At 40.6% G+C, this 20,087-nt stretch overlaps 1 protein-coding gene across 1 annotated transcript in view; it reads right to left on the minus strand.

Moving 5' to 3' along the window:
* The window catches only part of ABCC5 (ATP binding cassette subfamily C member 5), a 79,210-nt gene that overhangs the window by 5,496 nt on the left and 53,627 nt on the right, over positions 1–20,087 (minus strand). The window contains exons 15-26 of the mRNA XM_066603031.1: positions 18,900–19,103; positions 18,643–18,786; positions 14,423–14,525; positions 10,264–10,448; positions 9,975–10,121; positions 9,759–9,888; positions 8,180–8,333; positions 4,335–4,463; positions 4,041–4,227; positions 1,392–1,481; positions 786–975; positions 513–672 (exon numbers count right to left, since the gene is read on the minus strand). Of these exons, the coding sequence (XP_066459128.1) occupies positions 513–672; positions 786–975; positions 1,392–1,481; positions 4,041–4,227; positions 4,335–4,463; positions 8,180–8,333; positions 9,759–9,888; positions 9,975–10,121; positions 10,264–10,448; positions 14,423–14,525; positions 18,643–18,786; positions 18,900–19,103 (1,823 nt within the window). The remainder of the gene's footprint in view (positions 1–512; positions 673–785; positions 976–1,391; positions 1,482–4,040; positions 4,228–4,334; positions 4,464–8,179; positions 8,334–9,758; positions 9,889–9,974; positions 10,122–10,263; positions 10,449–14,422; positions 14,526–18,642; positions 18,787–18,899; positions 19,104–20,087) is intronic.

Consider the following 20,087-nt stretch of genomic DNA (forward strand, 5'->3'; position numbering starts at 1 on the left):
TTTATCTTTCATCTATAAGGTAGGGTGAGAACTTTTTTTTCTCAGGTCTGAAGCTTTAATAGGGGCCTTTTTGGGGTATATACAAAACCTTTTGATCACTTTTTATTCTTTAAATTTTTTTAAATGTGTTCCAAAAAAAAAATTTAAATTTCGGCTTTGTTTTTTAATTTACACTTTTTACATTTAAAAAAAAGTTAAAAAAACTTTATCCCATTTATTTTTCACTATTTTGGTCCCCATAGGGAACTGGAACGTTCAAGTACAACTCTGGCCAAAGAACCCCAAGCAATTTCTACAGGACAACATGCTCTTGTCAATCTTTGTAACAGAAATCTTGTCTCTCCGGAATGACATGCTAGTATGCTTATGCAGCGAACAAAGCTTGGATAACCACTGACCACCATTTCCCCTCTAATGTGTAAGACTCTTGTGAGCACCACAAATAACAAATATGCAGTTTATGGGGAAGGAAGTGTGACCTAAATTTTTGTATTTTTTTTTTGACTGCTTACCGGACAGTGCCACTGAATAAGACAGGCTCCTGGGGTATAATCGATAGCTTGCTGCGCAGATCTGCCAAGCCGATGTCACTAATATTTACACCATCTATTTTTATACAACCATTAGACAGTTCCACAAGTCGAAAAAGTGCCATGCCAAGAGAGCTCTTTCCTTTAGGATGGAATTAAACATAGAAATTGTCAAAAATAGAGAACTACATAGTATAAAGACAACATCCCATAACGGTACAATGACATTTTTCATACAAAAGGTATCTCTCTCACCTGAGCCAGTCCTTCCTACAATCCCAAGTTTCTCCTTTGGTTTGATGGTGAATGACACTTTCTTCAGTACCAGTGGTAGGTTCTCTCTATATCGCATTCCTGCAGTTTCAAAAATAATCTCTCCCTCTTGTGGCCAATCTGCCGGTGGAGCCTTGTTTTTAATTCTGGCAGGAGCTTCAAGAGCCAATGTCTAAATTGAAAACAAGCATTATAAGAAAATACAGACAAATTTTAAGAAAAAGGTTTCATAATTAGCGCGATCACACAAGCGTTAGTGGTTGCTGCTGACGTTCACAATTTTCTGCTAATTGCCAGGCTGCGGCTGCAAGTCAAGCTGCAACCCTACAATATGCGGTAGATCCCGAGTGTTAGCGGATGCTATCAAGATGCTGATCAATACCTATCTGTTAAATAAGGCACAGCAGAGGTACAACACGCACATACAATTCTCATAGCAAGGAGAAATGTGTCACTTGAATCCTCCAAACATTTGCTTAAAGAAAAAGTTATATTAAACAGACAACTGACAAACTGCTACCTAATGCATTAGTCATAAGGAAGGTGACACAAGAAGGTAGGGCAGAAATCGTAAACCTAGATCCTTACCTTAATGTAATGACTGATACGCTCTACTGATGTGAAGCGAGCTTCTGTTTCTGATGCAAGTCTAACTGTAAACTGGAACAATCCTGTCAACTGGAATTAAAAAACAAAAACAGTCAATCTCAAAACCGATCGCTAACCAACGCCTTAAAGTCTTAAGAATCATACAGTAAGTGCAAAAGCAAGTTAAGGCAGTTCAACTCCAAGCTGAATGACAGCATTATCTGGCAAGGCTATACCTGCAGTCTACTTGATAAGTGCGGTTTCTATTAGTCCAGACCACTCTACAAGACTAACTGATGAAAATACAGCTTGCCGCATTGGAGCTTGCTTGTTGTGAAATTAGGGCTGGGCGATTTCGCCTAAAAGTTCAAATCAAATTTTTTCCCCCAATATTTCTCAAATTTTTTTTTTTTGCTAAACAAGTTAGAAATACAGACTTTTTGCCCACATACTGTCCTCCCCAATCCTCATCACAGCCCACTCATGCACCTCATTCTTCAGCAGCCACACCTTTCTCTCCTTCTCCTAAGCGGTCCAGTACATCTCTATGCTGATGAGCTGGGAGACCATGCAAGAATCAAGCCTCAGCCATTCAGTGCTAAGCTTGTTTACTGCACTGTCTTTTGGCTCAATAACGTACAATACGCTGGTCCAGTCCAGTGATCTCCACACCAGTTGTTTCCCTCCTGCTTCCCCTTGGCATGCTACAGTGTCTGTTTTGAGGTATATGTAAGGGCATGTTCACACGCATGCAGAATTCACTGTGGAAAAATTCCACATTAATTCCGCGTCTAAAATCAATCTCTTTTTGATGTGTTTTATGCATGAATCCGCATGCAGAATTTGCCATGCCAATGGGCAAAGTCCGCATGTGGGATTCTAACATGGAAAAACAGAATGTGTTACTTACCATAAAATACAATTGTCCCTTGTAACATCTTGGGACAACCTCTCTCGGCTCCCGCTGTGTCCCACGCGAGTGCTCGGACCTCTGCAGTTCCACTCAATTTATGGAACGTCACAGGGGCTTCAGCCAACAACAGGCTTCAGCGATTGATCGAGAGGTTACAATTCGAACAATTTAAAGGGGATGTCAGGGATTTTTAAGCAAGAAATGGTATAAAATAAAATCTAGTACATTGCATATTGCTTCTCTGGTCCCCACCAGTTCTGCAGGGATAACATCAAGTGCATCTATTCACATGATTGCTGCAGCCAATTACTGTCTGTGATGCCTGGATGTATAGCATGTAATAGTTGTGGTCAATAACTGGCTGAAGTGGGCAAGCGAATAATGTTACGTGACGTTATTGCTACAGGACTGGTGGGGACGATAGGGGTGGTGTGGGATTTAATGGTTATTAAATACCATTTCTTGTTTAAATCATTTCCTTACAATTCTGGACAACGCCTTTAAGGGGTTTTCTTAGAAATTAAAAAAAAAAAAAAAAGCTTGAGGGATAAAACGGAGAAATTGAATACTCATTTATCTCAGAGGCTCCCCCTCCAACGCTGTAGCCCCAGAACGGTGCCCACCACAAGGAACCTAGAAGAAGGGGCAGGTGGTCACATGCTGTACATTGTGCACGTGACCGCTCAGTCACTCACAGGCTTTGGTCACTGAAGCCATGGCTGGCTGAGTTGTCATGTACACAAATGTACAACACATGATGGCCCGCTGCTTTTTCCGGGTACTGTGCAGCGGGCACTGGGGCTGCCGCGTTGGACGGAGAGCCATTGGGAAAGGAGAGTATTCAATTGCTCTTCATTTTAAGCTTTGATATATTTTTTTTTATCTCAGAAAACCCTTTTAATTGTGGTGAGAGACTAAATGTGATCAGTCTGTGCCTTGATTTATAGGCAGCCCTTTGGACACTAGTAGTGTTGAGCCCTTCTCCCCTATGCACTGTACATCACCAGTCCTGATGTTCTGCACTGTCGCATACAAGTAATCTCCTATAAAATGCTTTAGCCTGATTTTCTTAGGAGACATTTCCATCTGCTCCTTACTACAGTCTTATAAGTGAAGAGTATGAAAAGCATACAGGATACAAAACCCGTGAATGTTCTCAAGTCCCACAATACAAATGGAACAGAATGGGTTAAGGAGCATTGGGCTGCAAAACAATCATTGGCTGTGATGGAATAACTTATTTTCTCAATCCCTCAGGGCTAGAGACAAGTGTCCTTGATGTAGTTCAGGCTACATCTGCTGGACACAAGGTCTGGTACACAATGTATTGAACTTTATGTGGAGCCCATGTATTTCTTACTATGGGCTGTCAGCATTCAGACGCACGTACTATGCTGGGAGTCTGCTTGTTAATAAAGTTTTTATCTCCTGCCGTGGAGGCGGGGCTTAACTCAGTTCTACAATTTAGGGCAAATCCTGAATGACGACTACTTCAGATGGCAAATTAATCAAATTCATTTAATTGCCTGGCTCTTCATAAAATATGAAATTACAGCAAAGAAACGCAATACATTTTTGGAGAGCTAAGCAGAACCGAGGACATTGCTCAAGCACTCAGTAAAAGGAGTGAAATCCAAGCAAAATAATAAAACTGAACAGCCAGCTATAAACAGACAGTGAAAAAAGTTCTGGAATATATATAAAAAAAAAATCCAATTCCATAATCCTTCACTAACCTGCACTGCATATGACATTGCAAGTCCAGCGTATGCTGGGGAGATATTCCCATGCATCAAAACGATCATAAGGCCAGTAGTAGTAATCAGGGATATACTGATTATGTCCAGCCGTATGGCCAACCAGCGCATGGCACAGTTGAACAGATAGAAGGGGGCTTGGTTACTGTCCAATAACTCCTGATACCTGTAAAGCAAACATGAGAACCAATTTAAATCATGAAACTATATCCATAACCATCAACAAACTCAGAAAACCTCAATGAAATGTAAATGCAAAAGCAAACAACTGACCTGTGCAGAAACTCGTGCCCTTTGTTGTAGGCGTGAATTGTAGAAAGTCCCTGAATACTAGAGGTTATGTGTGACAAAAACGGACTTTGCGTAATGTTATCCAGTCTTTTCAACTCCCGAATGAATACCCTGTAAGAGAATGACCGATGTACATTACTTTCATTAATAAAATACATGCCGTTTGTTACGCATCGAAAAAAGCCTTTTCTCGGATATTCATTGGGGGAATCGGCCAAGACCTTGGGAATAACTCCTGCCACTAGGAGGCAGACACTAAGCAAAGGAAGAGTTGACTGATTATACCCCTCCTGTAGCCACTAAATCAGTTTGTACACCGGCGGTAAGAGGAAGATCCCATAGACTAACTGAATATATGAAACTGAAAACCTACAACTAAACGAATAAATGAAGAGGGTAGCTCGCAGCTGCCACAGAGAAGAAGCACACCCTTTCTTGTTCGGGACCCTCTTGGGCGTGGTGGTGGGTGCCCCTGGAATGGGTTAACTGGAAAGCAGGCAGTTTGTGCAAAGGGGCTCCTGCTACCCGCATGAAAATTTGGTATATGGCTTAAGCTTAGAAGTAGGTTGCAATAGTTGTGCTCTGATGACTGGGTTTCCCCTTCGCATCAGACATTGTGACTGTATGGGCTGGGGTAAATTTCTCTAACTGCACATGTGCACAGTGCAAGGACAGAGCTACAGTGGGCTAGGGTGGCTCCTAGTGGCAGGAGCTATACCCAAGGTCTTCACAGTATCCCCCAATGATTTTTGTATGCACACCATTTACCTTACACTTATGGTATACGTAACTTACTACATTTAGTTATGTTTATAGACAATATTAATAAAGTTACAAATATTCAATAACTGTAAAAAAAGAACGGTTTTCATATATACATGTGGTAACATTAGCCTGTCTACCTACATAAGCAATGATTAAAAATACTTGAGTATGCTCTAATTACAGGCATCATAGAGAACCGCACAAGAGTCCTATGGGCACATAGCTATATCCATGTAAGATATGGGTACAGATTGTTACAGAGCATCCCCTGTGACAATATCCAAGGAGAATTCCTCCTTTGCTTTGTCCTGGTTTGCTGATTGCAGTATAAAAAGGTTTTATGCTCTTAATTTTATGGCCAACACTACTGTGCCAGACTATTACAGGACGGTCCTTAAAGAGATCTGTCACCATGTTTTTGCAGCCCTCATTGAAAGCAACATAAGATAGTGCCCGCCACACTGTTTGCAGTGATATCTCTGCTGTATGTATTTGTACAGTAGTTTGGGAGAAACTTGCATTTTATTAGTAGCAGCCAGACAGAGAACTAATACGGCATATTCAGCACGTACTGCAATAAAATGTATGTTTCTCCAAAACTACTGCACTAAAATGTAAGTTTCTCCAAAACTACTGCACAGAGCCAAACAGGAGACATATCACTGCAATAAGTCTACCTTATGGTGCCCTCAGAGAGGGGTGCAAAAAGATGGTGACAGAGCCTCTAAGGGTTTGATTTTTTCAGCCTCCTTGGTTATATATTTTATTACTAAGAAGCTCTCTACTTCGACAGAAGAAACTTTTAGGAACATTGCTTAAAGGGGTTGTCCCGCGGCAGCAAGTGGGGTTATACACTTCTGTATGGCCATAATAATGCACTTTGTAATGTACATTGTGCATTAATTATGAGCCATACAGAAGTTATAAAAAGTTTTTCACTTACCTGTTCCGTTGCTGGCGTCCTCGGGGGAAGGGGGGGGGGGGGGGGGGCGGTGTTGAAAAAAAAAACAAAAAAAAACGTTTCGGCGCGGGACAACCCCTTTAAAGACAACTTCAGTTAATAAACATTACAATCTTTGTATCATTATTGTGGTTGTCTAGAGTGAGAAAAAATGACTTACCCCCATTCTCCCCAAAACAATGTCACATCTGACTACAGGTCGAGTCTGGTATCGCACTTTATCTCTTTTTAGATTAAAGGCCCATTTAGATGGGACAAATGTCGGGCAAATACCCGCTCACGTGCTTTTGCACAGGAGCGGCTATCGTTGCTTCATAGCGGGACGGCAGGAGATTTCTCTCCTCATGCTTCCCCACTCTTCTCCATTCACTTAACATAGCGGCCGTTTATTACTGAACAGCTATTTACACTGAACAATCATCGTTCAGGATCATATTTCATCGTTTATGCTGCATAAAATCCTAAACGATGATCGTTTAATGTAAACAGCAGCTGTTCAGTATTGAACGTCCGCTGTGTTAGGTGAATGGAGAAGAGTGGGGAAGTGTGAGGAGAGAAATCTCCTCCAGCCGTACCGCTGTGAAGAAACGATAACTGTTCCTGTGCAAATGCATGTGAGCGGGTACTTGCGGGGATGAGTTGCCCAACATTCGTCCCGTCTAAATGGGCCTTAATAGGGGTGAACCACAATACCAGACAGTGTCTACAGACAGATGTGATTATTTCAATGGGGGAAAAAAAGCAGTTTATCTTTTGTTTTTTCGTGACTCGTTTTATTGAGAACAGAACACATAAAATTATATTACTCAGTGACAACCCAAGTGTAACATAGTTCAAGGCTACAAATCAGTTATAATTACGTAAAACAATATACACTGTATAACAGATAGTTTACAGAGTTCAGGATATCCTCATCACACCCGTGAAGGCCTAAATGACACCTGGATAGGTGGAAAAACCTCATTTAGTCCACCAATTGCTGAAATGTGTTTTGCATGTGGGTTGTGGCTGATGAGCCACACCAAATTCCCCAGATTTTATCTGGACACTTTCTGTTTTTATGTACTATTTTTTTATATGGGAGAATAGAATTGACAAGATTACACCATTAGGGGAGCGTCGGGGGTCTCCTATCCATCCAGCGCAATGTTAGAGCCTTACAGGCCAGAAACAGCGCCTCACTAAGATATGGAATTGCTGCTGCTCTTCATCCAGTATACCTAGCATACAATCAGCGAGGTTTGGTGAAAGCGGCACCCCCAATAGTTCTCCCAGGAAGTCTGTAACCTCCGTCCAGAAGGGATATACCATTGGGTCACACAACATCAGATGGGTAAAGTTAGCGTTGGGTGTCTGACAGTGATGACATTATGTATTAGGGGTTCTATTCATCTTAAAGAGTCTGCTCGGGGTCAAGTAACATTGATGTATAATTGTTTGTTGTTAGCTGCTGGTTAGACTTAAGTGTAAGAGGACATTGTGGTACTCCACTCCTCATCAGAGAGATAGGGGACTATTTCCCACCATTTGTTAAGGACACCCAGCTCTACCTGTGAAATTTTAGCTTAAATGAGGTGTGTATATATAACTGCGGGATTAACTCTCTAGGTTCTTGTGTGCGCAAAACTCCTATCAAGGGATAGGTGGAAAGGGACTAATGTGGCTCTGGGCATTGAGCGCATGTCTAAGTTGAAGGTATCTGTAAAAGCTGGTTCTAGGGATCTGACAAAGCTGCTGCAGCTGCTTGTGAGGAGGCCAAAGCCCCGTTGACATAGACCTTGGAATCGCCTCCTTTGAAAGTGTATATCCAGAATTGTGTGTCTGGGAGGTTCAGCAAGTATGGGAGTGCTCTATTAACCCATAGGGGGGTTTCCAGGGAAGTGCCCTCATACCTGGTTTGTTTACACATCTGCCAGACTATTGATAGCGGCCAATCTGTGTAGCCTAGCATGCAGGTCTGTTTTTTTCCAGGACAATCCACAGTTCATCTTTTTTAATTCTGTATAAACTCTTAAAATAGATCAACTTAAAAGAAAAAATGTATCCCACGTAAAAGAATTAATGTCAAGAGACCCAGAAAGGTCCGCTGTATAGTACTTGCCTGGAAACCACGTGCAAAATGGTGAATAAGACAATAAGTGGTCCAACAGCTACCAGGAACCATGGAAAGACACCAGCTATAACTCCCAGGCAAAAGAAAACTAGTATCACATTTTGAACAAACATTTCAGCTTGAAAGGGAAGGCGGACATCAACTGCAAAAGACAAACATAAGGATTACGTTCATGGGCGAACATTTCACGTATAGGGGGCCAGCTCTGCAAAATATGACACGATCATAAACATTCTAAACGTTTTTGTTGTTAGAAACTAAAAGGTGGCATAAAGAAACAAACAGAATAGATAGCCAGCAGGTTTACAGGGGTTGTTCAGTCTGACAATCACTTTACAGGACTTGCCTCATCAGAGACAAACCCATTCAAATTGCAGCCATGACGTCGATCAACTGATCACCGTGGCCTGCTGTCCAGCACCCCAGGAAAACAGGCGATTTTGCTGAGGGAAGCTTTGTTTGGCAGCTGCTGCACATGAAATATAATATTACCTGGTGGCCATTCACATGAACTAATGGGAGTCTTGTATTACCTCAAAGTGCAGTAATAAGGTAATACAAAATAGTTTTTAAAAAATTTTTTTAAATCAGACAATCTACTCAAGAGGAGGTTGTCGCTACTGATCAGTGTCAGGGTAGGCCCACATGGGGAGAAATAACACCCCTTTAGGAGCGGCTATAGATTGTGGACGTTACTTCAGGAGGATTTGGAGGAGGTTTACATAAAATATAATAAACCAGTGTTAAGCTGAAGTGCCCTGAAGCGGCCATCTCTGACCTATGTTTTAGATGGCAATCTGATGCTGAGTCTTTAATCCATTCAGTTTGGTCATGCTCTAAGCATATCCCTTCTTGGTTAGAAGTTCTTCATTAAATATGCACTTTGGCTTTCTTAACATTCTCTCACTGCATGTCTATCTTCTTGGGGTACTAAATGGCGTAATACAAAACTCCTATGACAGACTGTTTTTTCAGTTTGTATTCTTTTGTGCAAGCAAGGTTTATTAGCTGAAAATCCACAGTTTCCCCCCAAGCATTGTCCTTTTTCTTACACATAGTTATTTCCTACATTCTATTATATAAAATTCTGTACACAAATAAGAAATGCTCACAAGAATTCAAGAAAATATGGACTAGATGGCTCAACTCTGTGGAGATGGACGATTGCAATAAATGATGAATATAGAATGTCTAGGTAATTAGAATATATTACATATATCTATCTATCAACATATGGAGCAAACACTAGCGTGGTCTTGGGGCAGGAGTTGGGGGAATGCAGGCTGACAATTGTGTATTTTTCTTTCTTCCATATGTTTAAAGTGGTCACCTTACTCAATTTGCGGGGGCAATTGTCCTTGTTGAAACTACAGTTCTATCTATGCATAGAGTTCTTATGTACGGCTATTTTCCCCTATCTAGCTATAGCTATGGACATGAATATAGAACCATTTACTGTTCTCCTATAACATACGACTGCAATGTTTTGTTTTTTTTTAATATGGTAATTTTGGAAATGCATGAATAAAATCTTTAAAAAAAAAACTAAATAAAAAACAAAACGTACCTTCATCCATGTCTTTGGAAAACCTGTTTAGAATTCGACCCGTGGGAGTGGTATCAAAGAACTTCATAGGACTACGGAGAATGCGCCTAAAAAGTTCATCATGAAGCTTAGATGAAGCTCGAAGAGTGCCCTAAAACAAATTACAACTAGCATTAGTTATTCAAGTAGAAGAGGCCAATCAGCAGACTAATTAAAAAATAGTGGACTATTCATTACCTTAACAAAGACAACGCCACGCACTGCTTTCAGGATGAGCATGACAACCATGGATAGCGCATAGATGCCAGTGTAGTAGAGCACATGAGGATTGTCTTTCATGCTGCTACTGACCACTGTTTCATTGTTTAACAGCACTGAAGTGTTCTGCAGAAATACAGAGAGCTTTAAAACCACTTTCTACAACAAGGTTACATTCCAGCAGTTCTCCACAGGACAAGGGATTTGGCCATACTGGATAATACAAATGTTTACATTTGAAAGATTTCTTTTGTAAAGAGCTGCTTACCCCGCTTCCTTGCTTAATCCAGTAACCGAGCCACCAGTTGCTGAATGCCGTGCTTCCAACATTGAGCACAAACAGGGCCATGATGACGAAAAACGCAAAAGGGCCTCCAGCGGCCTGTATATAGACTCCGTATACAGACCAGGGCACTGATCCTTTGCCTTTCTCCTCTATCTGCATAAGCTGACCTGTGGATTACAGAACCCAGAGAATCACTAAGTTATGGTTTTATAAGGTATGTTTTATTTATGTCAAAATAAATCCAAATGATCCCAATCAACAATTCTATTCAACCGAACACATACTTTTAATGTTCTAAGTATTCCTGTCAGAATCCACACCACACAATAACTGTATAGAGTACGGCACTACATTAAAAGGGGTTCTCCTGAATTATCTCTTTCTTGGTTAAATATGCTGACCATACCCCAAAACAATACATTAGCCTGTATAGTCACCTTTCCCAGGTCCTTGCTGCTCCAGCACTGCCTCTCCAAGTACCAAGCCGAGTCTCTAATTTACAGGCTGAAGCAGCTGTATAGGGGATGTCATACGCTGCTGCAGCCAATCACAGTGCTCGGTGATCTCTCAAACATCACTTTATTTTCCATGTACACTTCTATAATGAACACTGATTTCAAGCTTTCTAAAGAATACGTTTTTGTGACCATCAAACAGTGAAATATATTTGTGCTGCTAATTGGCAAGCAATAGACCCTGCCACATCTCCAAACTTATGTGAAAATCACTAGCAAGACTATCTTGCTAGATGGCTGGTGGCCTCCAGCAAAAAAGTGTTGTTCTAGGTAAAGTGCCCCCCAGTTCTTTCTATTTATTTAGGTACAGGGCATGGCATGTTCTGTATTTTTAACCCCTTCAGTCAGCATTTAGGTCCAAACAACAATTTTTTAGTGTTCTAGCACATGTGGTGGTTGGGCTACCTAAATGAAAAAAAATCTAACTGATTTTATTATCAAACACAATAAAAATTATTGAACAGCAAGAATAAGCTGTGTTTTTCTTTACACTTAAAAGGGTGCTTTTTTAATGCCCTTTAATTAAGATTTAACCTGTTTAAGACTTTTTATGTATGGTTATTCTTTTACATTTGAAAACTTAAAATATCGGCCAGATATACCATTTGTATAGTCTTAGATTACAGATTAGCCAGGTTTGAGTTGTCTTGGGGGTCTTGCTCCTTGGTATTAAATAATTATTTTTCCACCCTCACACTACATATTATAATTTTCTGTTCATTCTGCAGGTCTCAACTTTTACTATGGCACCCATAGCCCAGTTACTTATCACCGTGGCAACAGTATACTTCCAAACAAAATTCAAATTTTATCCCCGAGAAGAACTGTCTGACTAATACATAAAACGTAACGTTTATTAAATAATTATATAAAATTCATGGACGAGTACATACACAAAGTATTTAAAAGAAAATAAATCTAACACCCAAGGGTGATGAGCGCAACCTTGTGTTTGAGGCCTGAATAACTCAACGAACTCCTTAGTGACAAGGTGCTTGAATATACATCACCTACTGTCTATATGTCATACGTCATCGTGATGTTATCACGTATGGCTACAGATCTCTAATTGTAGTGTATGTATGAGAGGTATTATTCAAAGTTATAAAGAGGCAATACATCAATAGATTATGCCTCCTTCATCTCCCCTTGTATTGGGTGGGATATATCAAAGTTCACTTATACAGGGCAAAGCAGAAATCTGTTATCCCCTCTAAGGTTCGCAGTAAGTTAACCCTGAGGTGAACTTCCTAGATAGTAGATGCTCAAAGAGGTGAAAGGTGGAATCGAGTTGTCAATTAATCCTCTTGATCTATACCCATGGGATTATATAGATATACCGGGGGTTACTGAATATATTTCGCAACTCCTCACCAACTATCCCAGGTATAGTAGTCAGTTGGAATTCCTATCTGTCATATGTTATTGAGTGTAGTTTTACTTCTCTCAATAATAGATCCTGATCAGGATTCCTCTATATGACATGTATCTCCATTGAGTGTGTTTTTATTCCACCAGCCCTGGGTAACAATGCTGGTGTACCATTATGCGGATTGATATTACTGCATTAGGTACACCTATTCAGCACGTGTATTTATATTACTGCACTAAATGTACCAACATGCCGACTGATACTGCTGCATTCAGTGCACTCATTATTACTGCACCAAATATATGAAAGATTCCATCTTTCTAGTCTATTTCAATCTCTTTCTAATCAACGCGTTTCTGCAACAGGTCCTATCGCCTGTTGTTTCATCAGGACAGAAAGCAATACTATAAGGCTGGGACTTAGATGATTAATCTCTCAGTCTCAAGCAATTTTTGACCTAACTTGTAGATTTATATAACATACGCCCCAAACTCCACCAAATGCAGCAGTGGAGAGTAAGGGTTAAATTGATTTAAGTGCAACAGCCCATAGATTCAGGGCACAACTTGTAGCACAAGCAGCTACATGGATAGAGGCAGCAATGGTAAGTGAAACTAATGCTCCAACTTAAATACTAATAGCTCCGCCCACATTGGTCATGTGGGGATGTCTCTGGCCCCAATCAGGTCTTTAGGAATCCAACACACCCTCCCTGTGACGTCAGTCCGTCGTTGCGTGATCAGGTGACCGTTCCGAGTGCCTCCCACTCATCTCATCAATTCATGCAACGTGACCGCGTCATCACGCACGGCCGTGCCACGTCATGACGCCAGCGTCGTATCCCACTAAAGGGGATGCGTTGCCACGACGTAGCGTGATGACGCGAACATACCGCGACGATTTCCGTCGCGGCGTCGATGTCATCGATATCCACAGCCAATGGGAGTAGGTAGCTGACCCCTCCCATATCTCGTGTCTTAGCGCATGCGCAGACCCTCCGATTATGGACTTAGTCTTTAATAGGTTGGCGCATGCGCATAAAGTTTGTGCTTGGACTTAGTTTATTGTCCGGTACTCAGACACATCCCTGATGTCGGAGATGTCCTGTGTTAATGAAGATGACATGGAGGGGTAAGTGTTGTGCCTAGAGACATCTAGGTCCACAGTCCAATAATAAAAGAGGTCACAAATCTCCGTGTCTTACAGGTGAAAATAGCTTCCCCCTGGGATGAAATTGCTCACTGGCAGACAATGCCTGGGTACACCTGAGTTCAATAGATGAACTGCTATGTAATCTGGGGAAAAACTGCTTCTATTTGTTAGGGTCCCCAGCTGTCGCTAACAGTCAAGCTTCTGACATGCAACATTGCAGGAGTTTTAAACCCACAACGTACATTCACAATGGAGTTGGGTAAAAGCCGAGACCACCTGCTTTACATGTATGACACGTAGTCATAAACAAGTTAATATTGAAGTTCTCTGTATTTACATAGCTTGTGTATAAAGTGTATTAACCCTTTCCACTCCAATGCCTGACCTGTTCCGACATCATGAACTTACTCTATAGCTCCGATGTCAGAACAGGTCTGCAACTGCAGCGCAGGAGTGCATCTGCACCCGCTCATCAGGCACATCGGGTGGAGATGCATTTCTGCACTGGTCCCCATTGAGGACCCCTGAGAAGGCAGAAAGGGTTTTTAACCCTTTCTGCCTTCTCCTTTACACATCATATGGCGCTCAATTAGCGCTATGTAATGCAGAGACAATGCAGGAGTAACACATCCGCATTCTGCCCGGCGATCATGTGACCACCCACACCCTCCTGATCTCGGCTATCAGTCACAAGATTGCTGGGATCAGGAGAGTGAAGAGAGAATCGATCATGTGACCGCCGGCACCCTCCTGATCTCGACTGTCAAAGATCGGGAGGGTGAAGGGAGAATGCCAAATGGGTATTCAAATAAATCGCAGTTGGGGAGAATGGAGGGGGGGAATGGATTGGAAGGGGTTAAGATTGACACTGCCCATTTAGATGCAGTTATTGTCACAATAATTAGTTTCCAAAGAACTTTATGACCATCTCTTATGATACACTTTTATATGCAGTCATTTAGAGATGCCTAACAATTGTATTGACCGATATATCATAAACCTACAGCGATAATAAAATTCCTACATGTAAACAAGTTTTAAACACGCTGAAAAAAACCTGTAGGACGTGACAAAAACTGGTAGTGGTATAGAAACTGTTTACCATCTTCCTTTTTGGTGACTTTCTCTTTCTTCACAGACCCTGGCTTGTTTCCTTTGTCTAAAGGCTTCTTTAGTGAAGTGCTCACATTCTTTCTGAGACTCAACTGCAAGGATAAAAGAGATCCCTTGTGAGATTTGTGGATAAGACAAAACACTGAGGAAACAAACATGTGGGTTAATTACATGCAAATACTGGTTTCAGAGCAAAACACATTGGAAATCACTCTATACAAGCTTGTTCCAGAGAAAATCATTACTTTGAACTTAAAAAGCTAAGTGCCTAATAAAATATAAACTTTATGAAAGAATATTTTTTTAAAAGTTGTACAACTGAGAAGAGACAGACGTACGTCACAAAGACACGTGTTACGAGTCTGATTGGACACCATACCTGAACCAGTTAGAAATATAATAAATGATTATAAAAAAAATAAAAAATTTAAAAATGTTCAATTTTAATTCGTTTATGCAGCAAATGTGAAAGACTGAATGAGCCAATAATGAATCTGCCTGTGTAAACAGGCGGAACGAGAGCGAACAAGCTGGCGATGACGTCACATTTTCGTTCAAACAATCGGCTCTACTAAAGGCACCCTAACAGGCACTATTTGACTGCGTCCTATGACCTTACATTTGATAGACCTGGAAGCTGTAAGGACTGGGAATGGAGCAAAATCAGTAAGGTGAGAATATTGCAATGTTATTTTGTATTACATTGTAAAGGTTACTCCTTTGTAACCAGTTTTCTTTCATTGCTGTATTAAAATAAAAAATAATCTCGGTTTGCAGGTTGTCTTCTTAGGTTTTAATGCTGGTCACTGTGGTGGCAAAGCATTAAAAAAAAAAATTGCCATATAATTCGCCTTACCCAATCCCCTGCTGCTTCCATGCCATCTATGCGCAGTCTATGCTAGAATACATTTCAGGGGCCCCAGCCTATGCTAGAATACATTTCAGGGGCCACAGCCTATACAATAATTCATTTCAGGGGCCAAAGCCTATACTATACTTCGTTTCAGGTGCCACAGCCTATACAATAATTCCTTTTAGGGGCCAAAGCCTATACAATAATTCATTTCAGGGAGCACAGCCTATACAATAATTCATTTCAGGAAGCACAGCCTATACAATAATTCATTTCAGGGAGCACAGCCTATACTAGAAATCATTTCTGCGGGGTACAGTATACTATAAATCATTTCAAGGAACACAGTACGTATTCTTCATTTCAAGTTAATAGCGTAGATTATTTCTGGGGGCACAGGGAGTAGTGATATTCAGGAGACGCAGTATGTGGCACTTATATTTTCAGAGGAGATAAAGATAAATGGGCAGAAAACTCTGCCAAGGTAAAACATAGCTAGAAGCAGCCATGAACATCTAGACTTGATGCAGAATAAAAGGAAGGAGTCCAGAGGATGTCACCCGGGAGTCACTCAGTGTCATTGTGTATTCTGTCTCTGTGTCACATCAGTATGGTGATCACATGTAAGATTCACAGCATTCTAGCTTGTGAAAGTAGAACACTCAGCGTAGCTTTATCATTGTTCAGGTCATAATTTAAGCCGTAGATTTACGTGGTAAAAACTTTTATGGCATACAATGGGTTGACAATGCTTTATTATATCAAATATAACAAAGCATCATTTCTGTGATAGACAAATACAATATATAGAGTGAACACCGTGTTTTAAAGCTTATGGTAAACGATTAAAAACAAACCAAAACACAACAATGGCCCATTGAGACTATCGCCCAAGAGCCCACATAAGCCGAGACCCAGCCCTGTACAGAAAATCCCTTTAATAGTTCACTCTTTACATCAAACATTATTGTAAATCACACAAGCAACGGAATTTTTATCTTTATCCTTTGCGGTCAGAATCAATTGTGTTAAAATTACTGTACTCCCCTTTTTTTTTACATAATCTGGAACATATAGATTCAATGGCATCACAGATTTTTTTTTTTACTTCAGTTATCTCCTTGATTTCATGTGGGGAAAATCACAAGCTAAATTATGTATAGAAACGTTACATCACCCTTAGCGTATGGCAGGCACGATTACACGATTTCAAATAATATTACATAGCAGGTCAACTGAGGGTACATAAGGTACTGGATTGCCAAATGTTGATCATTTAATGTACTGCCTCTCTGATGTTACATTCTGGGCAGTACTAGAAAACCCTAGTTTGTACTCTAGACAGTTTCTACCTATTCACAGACTGATGGCTCAGGTGTAACTGCACAGGCAAGCAACAGGTTAAAGAGAACTCCCTGCCGAAACTCCACTGTGGAGTAATACAAGGATCTTTGGGTAAAAATTCAGTATAATTTGTACAGCCTTCGCGGCATGTACAGTCATACACAGATTGTTGTCAGTCAGTCATAGGACCTCCCACTGGACCTGTAAACCCAGAATGAGCGGAGATGGAGAGGAATAAAAAACAATTGTACAAGTTATACTGAATCTTTCCCCATAAAACTATATATCAGTCTGCTCAGCTCCTCTTGCTCCATACCATACTACCTGCAGTTTGAACAGCAAGATCGAGACGAAAAGTTCCCTTTAACCCGATTTGCAGTTCTGGATTAGTTACGGTGTTACCATTAGGGCACATCTAACCCAGTCTGGTTTTTAGATTTCATCAATTAAGACATGCTGTGTGTACTCAATTTCCAGAGCCATATTCCCCTATCTCATCTTATCCCTTGATGGGATATTGAGTACACAAGGGCCTAGAGGATTTATCTACCCATTATATATACACTCACCTTATCCAGGTTCACTTGTTTATGCCTAGGCATGGGAGGACAATTAGAGGAATGTCATTCCTTCACTTACTACTGAAGATTGGAGTGACGCTATGGAATCTCACATCAGTCTTCCCTGCCACAAACAAACTTCATAAACTATATATAAAATACACCAATGCTACATTACTACCACTAGCTTATACAAGATGGGTAAGGATCCTACTTCTCAAAGTCATAAGGGCAAGACACCAAATGCAGACTTTAGACATTTAATGTAGCATTGTCATGAGATCCAAGTCTTCTGGTCTGAGGTAATTTAATAAGGCCAGGGTGACATCTTTGGCGGTGATGAGGGGTGTTGCCCCATGTGTGATGTTGCAGGATGTACAATTCAACACCTTATTGGTCAGCCCCCTTTTCTCAATGATTAGGTTTAGGTCTCTCCCCCACTTTTTTGTACCTGTGACCCTCTTCTAGGCAGGGGGGTGGGAGGGAAAGGTGAAGTTATCAGAATATTTGTCATGGTACTTATTATACTTGCACACTATACTGCCTTCAGGTAAACCATTTTGATCAATGTATCCAAAGTGCATATCTTTAATAAAGAGTTAAAGTTAAAAACAAACAGCGGATTCCTCCAGTAAATACCTCCACAAACTTGCAGCACCTAAACTCCTAGTCAGTAACTATTTTTGAGGCCATTTAGTGTTGCTAAGAGGTAAATTAAGAATATCGGGGAAATAGTCTCCTGTACACAGATTCAGAAACATTACTCTGATTTGGATGAAAATAAGTGGTGACAGATACTTTCAATTTTGCAGACGGACAGCAAATTTACATTGCGAACTTGACAGTATTTCACTATGTAGCAGAATTAGGTAAAGGGGCAATGCTGGCGGTACTATACAAGTAATAGGCTACCCAATAATACACACCAATGCCATCATTTTATAGCATATTAGACCCCATATATTGCTGATCTGCATACACAATACTATCCAAGATAACTGGAGATATTCAAGACATCTCATATGGTTTAGGAAGGAGAATGTAGACCAAGTTGAACATTTATTATAAAGGTTTTCTCAAGAATAGGATCTATCAGCTTCCACACAGACTTCAAAAGGGTGTGCCATGCACATGCTTATCCCCCCGAACTCACTCCATACATCTAGTGATCAGTGAGGGTTCCAGTGGTTAGAGCTTCTCCAATTTATCACTTCTCCTATGGAGAAGTGATAAATGTAATTCGTGGAAAAACTAAGTACTAAAAGGGCATTGATGGGTACTAAAGAATATAGATGAAGGCATATTTAAAAAAAAAAAAAAAAAAAAAACTTTCAGTGGTTCACATCAAAGCACAAGCGCCGGTTTCAAGTCCATCAACCTAACTAATGAAAGTTTTGTGGCTTATAGTACAAGAATAATGCAAAAAAAAGTTTTAAAGTCCTAAAAACGTACCTCAATATGAGGTGCATCTCCTAGTTGAAAGCTGTTAAAAATCGTAGCGTATTCTCCATTAAGCTTGACTAGATCCTCATGCGTTCCTCTTTCTGTGATGCATCCTTCCTTCATGTAAATGACGTCATCACAGTCCACAAGGTACTGGAGGTAGAAAGTGTTAAAGAGGGCACAGAAGGCGTGTCAAATTTGACTGTGTGTTCAGACTATATCACCCTGGCACCATTCTTATCACCTCCCTTGGCCGTGACCATTACCTGAAGTTGGTGGGTGATAAACAAAATAGTTCTAGATTTCAGGTGCTTTTTGATGGCACTGTTGAAGATGTGGTTGCCCACATGGGCATCTAAGGCACTAAGGGGATCATCCAGAATGTAAATGGTGCGATCACTGTATAAGGCCCTGGCCAAACTGATTCTTTGCCTCTGGCCACCACTCAAGTTAGCTCCACGCTCTCCAATCTACAAGGAAAATAAATAGTTGTTTTAATGATAACTGTAGAAGACTAAATGGGCAGGCTACATTGTTTAACTTCTTCTCTGCCATGACACTTTTGACAAACGTATACAATCAAAATGATCAGATTTAAAAAAAAAATAAAAATAAAAAAAATCACCAAATTATACTCCACAAAGCCATATTTTTTTCTGAAAGTCGACAACTGACATTGTGAAAATGCCCCTTTCTCACTTTAGAATCACGGAAACCTTCACGCAATTTTGCATCAAAAGCTTATTGTAATGTCAAAAAATGTAAAAATTCATATCACGCCTTCGGAACACAAGGGAAAAAACAGTAAAAGGCTGTCATTTTTTTTTCTGATTTCACTTGCGACTTTTGCTCATATCACAAGAAAAAGTAAAGCATACAGAAAACTTATAGTTTGCTTCTCTCTTAAGGCCTATTTAGAAACGATTATCGCTCACAATTTGCTCAAAAGCCGTCTTTTGAGCGATAATCGTTGTGTGTAACTGCACTGACATCGTGCAGTTTTCGTTAAGCCGTCACTCATCATTGTCTTTCAGCGTGCTGAAAGACAATGATGAGCCTTATCAGGGATTCACAGCAGGATACAGCTGATACTATTGTTTCAGCTGCATCCCGCTCCCTGATCACAGGCTGGCTATGAAGAACAGAGCGGTCCAGCTGTGTTCTCCATACCAGACACGGAGCGCTTGGCTGTATAACAGTCGGGTGCTGCGTGCAGAAAACATCTGGATGCAGAAGACAAGCGGGGACACCCCACTTGTCTTCTGCATCCTCCGCTGGCAATGCAAGGTGATCTGAAATATTTTTTTCATTTTTAAGACTTGAGTCTTGAGATTATTGTGTGTTTTTAGTTCCGTTTATCCAAAACAATTTCTTTATTCCTTTGGCCTTGAGTGTTAAACACAATACTGGATTGTTATGGAAAAGAGAAATTGTTTTGGACAAACATAACTAAA

Source organism: Eleutherodactylus coqui, chromosome 1, assembly GCF_035609145.1.
Source record: "Eleutherodactylus coqui strain aEleCoq1 chromosome 1, aEleCoq1.hap1, whole genome shotgun sequence".
NCBI classification, from domain to species: domain Eukaryota; kingdom Metazoa; phylum Chordata; class Amphibia; order Anura; family Eleutherodactylidae; genus Eleutherodactylus; species Eleutherodactylus coqui.